The 10,000-nt window shown below is 45.5% G+C and overlaps 1 protein-coding gene across 1 annotated transcript in view; it reads right to left on the reverse strand.

Annotated features, from left to right (window-relative positions):
* Nucleotides 1-10,000, reverse strand: part of ANAPC4 (anaphase promoting complex subunit 4) — a 176,951-nt gene that overhangs the window by 91,272 nt on the left and 75,679 nt on the right. Inside the window, exon 14 of the mRNA XM_085891169.1 lies at nt 2,761-2,861. Coding sequence (XP_085747295.1) covers nt 2,761-2,861 — 101 coding nt within the window. The remainder of the gene's footprint in view (nt 1-2,760; nt 2,862-10,000) is intronic.

Here is a 10,000-nt window from a genome sequence, read left to right on the forward strand (position 1 = left end):
CTTTTGACAGCGGCTCCGAGGACTAGGCCTTGAACAACACGAAAACTAATTTGACAAATACAGCACAACAAGGTACGATTCAACATGGAAAACACAAACCGCAACACAGGGACCAAGATATAACGGAAAAACATGACAAAACCTGTTCGGAAAACTAAGCTTTAATGAGGTGAAAGCGGCAACTACAGATTCGACCAACAAATTGAAAAATCTCTGAACCGGTTTCCGGTTCGGTGATCTCGAGAGAAAGAGAGAAAGAGAGAAAGAGAGAAAGAGAGAAAGAGAGAAAGAGAGAAAGAGAGAAAGAGAGAAAGAAAATAAAAAAAATTTGAAGACCAACTCAGGTCATCTTTCACCTCCGATTTGGCGATTATACTTGCTAATTGTTGGGATTCGCTAGATATCCCTTATTGTCAGGTTTTCCGTCTGTGTGTGTGTGTGTGTGTGTGTGTGTGTGTGTGTGTGTGTGTGTGTGTGTGTGTGTGTGTGTGTGTGTGTGTGTGTGGTGTGTGTGTGTGTGTGTGTGTGTGTAACACGAGGCTCCACAGCACAAACCAGCAAACCAATTTCGATGAAACGTGGCGAACAGGTGCAATATGGGCTGGGAGTGTGCACGTTTGAGTTTCGTTGCTATGCAGCGGCCGAAAAACCGCGTTTTAAGAACCCAAACGGGAACTGACGTTGCACGGCTTCTATGATAGGTAGAGCGCCCGGACCAACTCCTGCCTATTCCTTGCATCCCCATCTAATTATCGCAACAGCAAAACGTTTCTCTATCCCTCATAGTTTCCGAATGGCAGCCCTCTGAATGCGGAAAGGAGGTGAACCAGGAAATATGTTAAGTGACCTTGACGTCGGAAACCGTCGACGGCAGAACGTTCAAATTCGGTGTATGGATATAGTTTAATAACTACTACAAAATTGAACCGCAGCATTTTTCCAGATTCGATCACCAAGGGTGTCGGGGCTGAAATACGCAAAATTCGAAAAAAATACTTTTTCTCGACCTACATTCACTATTTTCAATACTTTTCCTCCAGTTTTGAATATGGAGAAACGAGACTTCGGAATTAAACACTTCGAGATATTTAGAAAATTTTACTCGAGCCGATTTTTTATTTAGGTTTTATTTTTCAAATGGTAGTCCTGTGAGGAGTGCCAGTTGGCAAAATACGCAATAGGAAAAATCTTGCCAGGCAGAGGAACAATTGTATGTGAACTAATACGTCTTGGCAATGAATCTTCGTCGGTGGATCGGTCAGAATGAAAAGCATCGTATCCAGCACTTCGATCCTAGCGAATCCCTCGTCGCCTACCAGCTTGTACTCATCTAAAGGCCCAGTCACACCTTGACGTTTTAGCCAGCTTATGCCGATTTTTGAAAAATTTGTCGAAAACGCTGGCACACGTCGAATACGTTTTGGGTAAGTTTTGGAAACATTGAGAGCACGCTGAAAAACACTGCCATACGTCGTAGTATGCTGGCTTTCATCGTACTTTGCGGTTGTCCTCAAATTTTAGCTTGCTTGAAATTTTACGACGTATGCCAGTGTATGACTCAAGTTCCGCTACGTTGGCCATAAGTTGTAGGCAAGTTATGCGATCGTTGACACACGTCGACACACGTTACTTGTAAGCGAATCATAAGTCGAAACACGTCGAGGTAATGTTTAGTGTACCCGAAACTTATTTCTAACCTATGAGTAACGTGTTGTAGGCACGTTACGCGGTCGTTGACACACGTTACTTGTAAAGTACTCATAAGTCGAAAGACGTCAATGTAATGGTTTGCGTCAGTGTTCCAGACTCCCTGTTTTGTTTTGTTTTTTTTCGGTATGACAGTCATGTTGACACTTCGATGTCTAGTGCGGCTATGATTTAAATCGTTGAGCGGCAGCCTATTAATTATATTATATTATAACCGCACGAGAAATCGAAGTATTAACATCACCGTCATAATATAAAGAAAATTAAAAAAAAAAAAAAAACAGGGAGTCTCGAACAGTGACGCTAACCATTACATTGACGTGTTTCGACTTATGAGCAACTTACAAGTAACTTTTGTCGACGTGTGCCAACGATCGCATATCGTGCGTACAACTTATTCCCATCGCATGCGGAACGTGTGAGGCATACGGCAAGTACGTCGTAAAATGTTTAACACGTTTAAAAGTACAAGATGTACTCCACTTACTATGACGTATGATAGCGTACTTTAGCGTTCTATTCACGTATACCAAACTTACCCATTCCGTATTCGACGTGCGCCAGCATTTTAGACGCATTTTTCAGAGGTCGGCATACGCTGGCAAGATCGCCAAGGTGTGACTGCGATGTTGACACTTCCATTTCTCCGGCGGTTATGATTTGAATCGTTGTGCGGCAGCCTTTTAATAGGCTACGCCACGTGATCGTCGGCGATACGTGCAGCGCACTATGCATAAGTTAGACTATCGTTGGGCATAGGTTGTGAACGCTGACAACAGGCTAAGCATTCGTTGGTACAAGTTATCTATAAGACAACGAAACGTTCTGTGTCCGTTACTAATATGTTATGCATACGACCAACTCGTTATGAATAAGTCCGAATCTTTAAAAAAAAAAAAAACATCAAAAGTTCAGCCTAAGCCAGCGTTTTACATACATTTTGATACGTCGCCATTGCTGGCTAAAACGTCAAGGTGTGACTGGGCCTTAAGGCAGGATAATGCCATGCATTTTCTAAGCAAGTACAATGTGCAAATATTTGTAAGCTCACACCTTCGATGGCCTCCTCATCCAAGCCAAGGCTCTGGTACTGCTGCCTCCAGCGAGCCATTCCCTGGAGCTCGCTCAGGCGATAGAGCAAGGCTTCAGCTGCGCTGTAACAGCACTTGCAGTCAACATTTTTCCACAACAATATTACAACTAAGAAACATTAATCAACCAATCTGCTTTCAAATACTTGCAACGTACTCTTTCTAGTGATTGTTGTATTGACTCTTTGAACCCTGGCGGCCGTTTTACTGGCCACTCTTCAAACCTCCATATACACGAGTGGCCAGTTTACCGGCAGCTATTCAAACCTCCATATACCCGAGCGGCCGGATTTTTCTTCAGGGAGTCCAGGGTGGGGGAGCCGAAAGTCCAAGGAGCTCAGGGTTCAAATGGTTAAGTCCCAAAATATCTCCAAAGTCAATCTCTGCATGGACATCTGAGAATAACTCTAAAAATGGCTCACCATCAGCAAGTTTTAGTTTCAATTGTGAGAGGTGTATTAAAAAATTAGCCAAGCTGCCGATGCCTACCAATTATAATACTGTCCCGGAAAAAACTCGGGCAGCTGACTCCATAAGGTGTGACTAACTGGGGCCAGGAGTAGTAGTGTTATAAATTATGAAATAAAGAAATAGTAGACGTGTCTTTAGACTAGTGTGAGCATCTTCTTTGTACAAGTTTTTCAAACATCCATCATATAAACTAAACGTCCTTATTTAAAAAAAAAATAATCCGAAGTGTGATGTTTGACTATAGCTATACCAAATTGAATAGTTATTTAAGAGCCCCAGTCATTCCCACATTGTTCAGAATTAAACATTTGCCGTTTTTACAGTACTTTGTCTCTGAATTTGTCCCGATCACACATGCGCAGAGAGGAGTGAGAGAAACAAAATTGAAAATCATTCCAAACAGGAAACTAAGTTTTAAAAGATGTTTTAAAGGACACAAACAACAGGCACAAATAACTAATGTAACGTGTTAGATAGGGTGATGTAATAGACACTTAGGAAAATGTCAGTAAAACCCAGAATTAATTTATTTGTTTATTAAAGACACCTTTAAACCTTTATCTATGTTAAATTATATACTTGAACACCAGACCACAAATTGCCTTCACAATACTTCCAAGAAACATGTTATACATTGGCATAAATATATATATATATATATATATATATATATATATATATATATATATATATATATATATATATATATATATGTATGTATGTATATATGGCATTAGAGGGTGTGGCATGTGAGAGGGTACAGTATCGGGGTGAAGAAGAGGCCGCCGATGTGGCTATGTACGATGCCGATTGACGTTGCATCCTCTTGTGATCAATAAAGCTCCCATCTCCTAAAATCCAACTCAACGTCGTCCTACTACAGTTTTAATGATGATGTACAAGACGGCTTCAGTAGTGCTAAACTTCCAGATTTTTCTTAAGAATAATCTTTAAAATCATTGTTTTGTTAAAATTTAAGTGTATGCTTGAACACTGTGTGGGCAATCGTGTTCTCGGAATTCTAGTTTTCTCTGAAACAGTTCTGGTTTATTTGCTCCCTTAACCGATTTCCGTAGTGACATTTTTATTAAATGGAATTATTTATGACATATACCTGTTGGTTCCTGGGTTCGATCACTTTCTCGATGAGCAAGTAAGTTGCCAGCGGGCACACATGAGTTAGGTTCTCGGTGTCTTTGAGCAAATTGAAGATCTTCACGTTTTCCCAAGCCACCATTGGCACTTTGCAATTTAAACTAACGTTTCTGCTTGTCTGTCTCTCTCTCATCATCTGAGGAAGGACTGCTGGGGAGACACACAGACACCATAATCTTCTCGTCACCTGACAGCATCGCTCCTGCAAACCTCCTCATTCTGAGCTGCACTTCGCTCTGTACTACAGCGACTTGTACGCCACACATCAGCTCGTTTGGTCTTCTCGTACGAGTCTGGTATTGTGGATATACTTATTCCTTCTGTTGTACATACTGTTGCGAATTCGTGCCCGCCGGCGTGCGGACGGCCACGTCACTCTAATCGCGACCGCGTCTCCCACCGGACGGACAATTCAGTCGTGACCCTCCGGGAACTATCGCCCGGAGCCAGTCACGGGTGGGCCTTTCGACCTCACCACAATCGTGCCAATCGGCCACCCGCGTAGGATAGGGTTGTTCGCCAAACTCGACCTACCTAAGTACCCACGCGGATGGTAAACCGGGTGATCGTACCTCGCCGCAGGTCGACTCCGGACACGAACCGCTTAAGCGGTCCGTTCCGTGCTACAGTGATAACCGAGCGGTGTTATAGTCGGCCTCGACGGTTCCGATTAATTACCGGGCGTATTAAGCCCACTACGAACCCTTTAGGTGAAGCAGGATGCAGGGTCAATAAAGAAAAGACGAAGCGAAACGGGAAAACAGTTCACACAAAGCACATTTATTTCCCGGCACACGGAAAGCACACATGTACAGCCAAACAGTCAAAATGCACATATAGCAACCCAAACAATAAAAGCAACGATGCAGAGTTACTATTGACTACGTGCACACACGGCAACACTTATACAGTTCTACTTTACAGACGGCGCCAACACACATTTACTCAAAAGCAAAGGAAAGAAGCCACCCTCATAGAAAAGGGGGCAGACGGGCCTGTAGGCCAATATGTGCGCGTGACCTGAAGGAGCGGCCAGGCCCGTGAGACCGGGGGGGGGGGGTCCTACCCGCGTCCTCGTGACGCATTGGCGGACGAGCCACAGATGTGGCCACGTGGCTGTGCCCCGACTCCGTGCTCCTTGGCGGGTTTCGTTGGCACGACGTTTGGAGTGGGGTGGGAACGGGGCCCCCTTTTTGCACTATCTCAGCGCGGGGGAAAGGGGGAATTGTTGATGCCCTGGGGCAGGGAGATGGCTGGCTGGCTGGCTTGGGTCCCGCAGCGAGCGATCCCACACCGCGGCCTCGTCGCCGACCGCCGTCCTTCTCGCCTCGGACCCGAGCTCCTTTGCCTCTTCCCGCAACTCTTCTCAGCCGACTCCAGAACCCAACTCGATGACTTCGCCACCCGACTCGACTCTCTGCCACACCGATGACTCGACTCAATCTCTCTGCCCTGATTCGCCTTGCGCTCGCCATTTTATAGGCTGACAGGAGCAGCTAATATGCAAATATCCGGATCAGAATGACCTCGGGGGCGGAACCACGCTTGCCCATTGGTCGGAGGAAACGGGGCGTGAATCTCCCCTGATCGTAGAATTTGCATCTATCGATTTCACACAGACGCGCCCGGAAGCGGGGCCAAGCCGCCCCGCGCTTGCAAATTGGACAGAGCAAAAGTGGGTGTGTCGCGTTGTGATCCGAATTTTCCTCGGAAAGGCCGCTATTTGCACTCGCGGCTCGGTGCGTATCGCTGAACGGACCCAAGACAGCCCGATGCTCAGTGTTCACAGGTGGTGTGGGAATGGCTGTAGAAGGAGAGAGGTGAAGGTGGTAGAGGGTTTTCGGTGGTGGTTTTATGGTTATGGTGCCGTTTGGGAATGACGGTGATGCGATGTTTACGGGATCGAGTTGTGAAGGTAAAGGTCGTGGCTGTTGGCGTTGTTGTTGTCTGAGGGTTGGGGCATGGTTGTAGTTGGTGACGATGGCTGGCGTGGTGGTTGTTGTGTGATGGCGGTTGAGACGTGGTTGGTTCAAAATAAAGATAGAACAGAAAAACGGCTATCTCAAAGCATCGCAGCCTGAATGAATCACATAAATTCCCTCGAGACAACGGGTTTGGGGCTAACTACACATGTACTTAGAGATATCTCACCTGCGGGCCCTGAATGGTGGTTTGCGAATTTCCACAGCCGTAACAATACGTTCACAGATTCTTACATCCTACTTTCCCCATTTGACTGTCCTCGTGGGCCAGATGTGTCGGGATATTGTTGTCTCGACTCCGCATGGCTCATTTCCTTGAATAAACCATTTAAATAAGAAGTGCCTTCCTGCCTTTTTGCCTCCTGCTTGTTTCACCACCAGTTTCAGCTTGGATTGGGTGATTCTTGGGGAAATGTACCATCGTACGAGGAGCAGTCAATAAGTAATCTTAAAATGGCGAGATCAATTCAAGAATGTAATGTGTGTAGTTGCAGACGACATATGTTATATCTATGGCTAAGAGTCATGTTTTGCCTGTTTTAGATCTGGCAACATTGAACGTATGATGTCAGCAGAACAGTTCCAAGATGGCGGATCTCTTAGAAGCATGCACCAGGGAGGAGCAATGTTCTGTCGTCCGTTTCTTGGGAAGCGAGAATGTGAATCCCCGTGAAATCCATCGCAGAATGAAGATGTAATATGGTGACGCATGTTTATCACTGCAGCAGGTGCATGACTGGGACAGGAAGTTTAAAAGTGGAGTGTCCAGTGTGGCAGACGCTGCTCGCTCGGGCCTGCCTCATACAGCCGACACACCAGAAATGGTTGCAGGAGTTGAGCGAATGCTAAGGGAAAACCGTCACATTACGCTGGATGAAGTGGTCTCTGAATTGAATATTAGCCATGGTTCAGCACACCATATAATTCACAACGTGCTGTGGTTCCGCAAAGTGTCTGCAAGGTGGGTGCCCAGACAACTCACACCCAAACTGAAAGAACTCCACTTTTAAACTTCCTGTCGGAGTCGTAAGGAGCATCTTTTTCCTTCCTGTCCCACAAAGAAAAGCTGCTGTCCTATTTAGGCCTGGGCCGAAATGTTCTGTAATACGGCGAGTGGAACCAATTTTTACAGGAGGGCGGGGGGGGGGGAGGGCACCCCTGAACCCACCTGCCTCTAGGCCTGGGTTGGAATTTTTTCTTGGCCAACACATCCAGCTCGTCTTTGCGGTTGTTGGAGAGCCCAGCCAGTGGTGTGGCTGGACATGTGACCTGTGCCTCCCTGCAGTCTTCCCCCATGCTGCCCTTCACTCTGGAGAACTTCGCACACTCCCCGATATCTTTTAAGACTTTGCCTGGCTTCTCCCCATCGTGTGTGGCGTGATTGAGTGCTCATGGCATCATAGGTTTCTATACTTCTATATTAAGCGTATTTCTTTGTTTCTTTCATTCATCCATTCATTTCTGTATGCCTTTCATCCGGGATGCTCCATTTGTGTTGTCTTGCGTTTTAATAAACTTGTTATGTCATACAAATACGTGTGGCCCGATTCCTGCCTCATGTCGTGTGTACGAACCGGTTCAGCCTGGTTGGAAATCCCTGGAGGAGAGAAAGTTGGTTGAAGAAACTTGTTTATAGAGACTGGCAAGATACAGGCTTTGGCGGGAAGTGTTTGCTACCTTGCTGACGGGACATATACATGTAAAACAAGTCCTAATCACATTTCTCACCCATAATTGCAGGGAATAACTAGAACGGGCACTCATAGAGCGCATACCTTCGCTGCCATTACTTTTTTTGTTCTTGGTATGAGTGTGGGGAACTGGTTTCATATGAATGGTCTTATGACACAACCCACATATCTATAATGTCATGACTCCCCCCCCCGACTTTCGGGGGCTGCGGACTAAACAACAATCAACTCACGTCGTTTTGGCGAGTCTTCACTCGCAAGCTCGGTGAGTACAACGTTTCAACAAGAGAAGGTAATCTCGTTTGATGCTGGTTTCATGCAAATCGAATAAGAATTGACCGAGTTATGCCGAAAACCGCATATTTTTCAAGGGCGTGACCCCCCCCCCCCGACATTTTACCCCAACCGGTGACATGTGTTATGACGTCATTGTGTCACAAGATTGGGCATTAAATTCTGAACATTTTGGTGCTGGGTTCATGTAAAGCGGACAAGAATTGACCGCGTTATGACAAAAACCGCATATTTTTCAAGGTCGTGACCCCCCTGACCTTTGACCCCTAACCGGTAACAAGAGTATGGGCGTCATTGTGTCATATTGCATATCACAAGATGAGGAGTTGAATTCTGAACATTTTGGCGTTAGTTGCATGCAAATTGAATAAAAATTAACCGTGTTATCGTAAAAAGACGATTTTGACCTTTTCGTGACCTTGACCTTTGACCCGAACGATCCCAAAATCTAATCGAATGCTTCCTGGCTAATAACCAATCATCCCACCAAATTTCATGGAATTCGGTTTAATACTTTTTGAGTTATACGAATCACAAGATTACAAATAAATAAATAAATACACGCTGACCAAAACATAACCTTTCGCAGAATGCGAAGGTAACCAATCAGCTTTCACCCAATCAAGTACCACACAAAGTGAGGATTAGAAATAAATTGACTCCTCCCATGCTCTTGTAGCCAATCAAAGCTGCATAAAGCAACAAAGAAAAGCTACACAAGGTAAGCCCTTTGCTGCTTCAATCTCTACCCCGAGTTCCTCTACAGCAATGCAGACCTTCACAAATAGTACACACATGAGAATCCCAATGCTACACGCCCCTCAGCCACCGGAACGGTTTAATTACTTGTTGACGAGTCATCAGCCACAGCAAAGACAGAAATACATACCACCGAAACTCCCAAGCATGTACCACGAGCAATCTCAATAGCAATCAACATACAAGTAACAAGACCCAATAAATCTCTCATCCACATGTGGTACATGCTTGGGAAAATGACTTGGGGATTAATGAGGGGTTAAATATTCTATAGTTACCTCTTGATGAATCTTATAGCCTTCGTGTAAGTAACCCCAATTAGCAACAACCAAGATCGGATGTCTCGGTAGCTCCACATCACCCTACACCCCCGTATCCATACTTTCTTCCTCTGTGCTTAACTCTCAAATTACCCCCAATTGTGGTATGTTCTTCAACTTGGTGTGCCTATATGGGCTAGTACGACCCACTCTCCTACTCCCCCAGCCATGCTCTGGAGAGGTGGCGCATTGATGTGTGCTAAAAGCGCATGTGCGGCACTTTTGGGGCGGGGGAGAAACGCTCCGTGGGCGTTCAGGGAACTTGGCCATAAAAGGGAATGACGCTCATACACCTGACAGACCCAGAGAAATGCCATGTTGAAGAGACGAAAAAAACGCCAAGAGACCCCAAAGGAGGTGAAGAAACGCAGGAAGATGCCACAGTTAAACCTGTTGCTTTGAAAGCGAGTCACTATGCATTTTGACCCGTGGGGGCGTCTTGCAGCATAATCAAACTTCCCGTAAACCGTACCCACGTGCTAAAACTGCCACGCGGCTAAACAGATTAATCCTAATCGCACAACACCGTG

Source organism: Eptatretus burgeri, chromosome 8 (genome assembly GCF_056783735.1).
Source record: "Eptatretus burgeri isolate ZD-2024b chromosome 8, Ebu_testis_v1, whole genome shotgun sequence".
Taxonomy (NCBI): domain Eukaryota; kingdom Metazoa; phylum Chordata; class Myxini; order Myxiniformes; family Myxinidae; genus Eptatretus; species Eptatretus burgeri.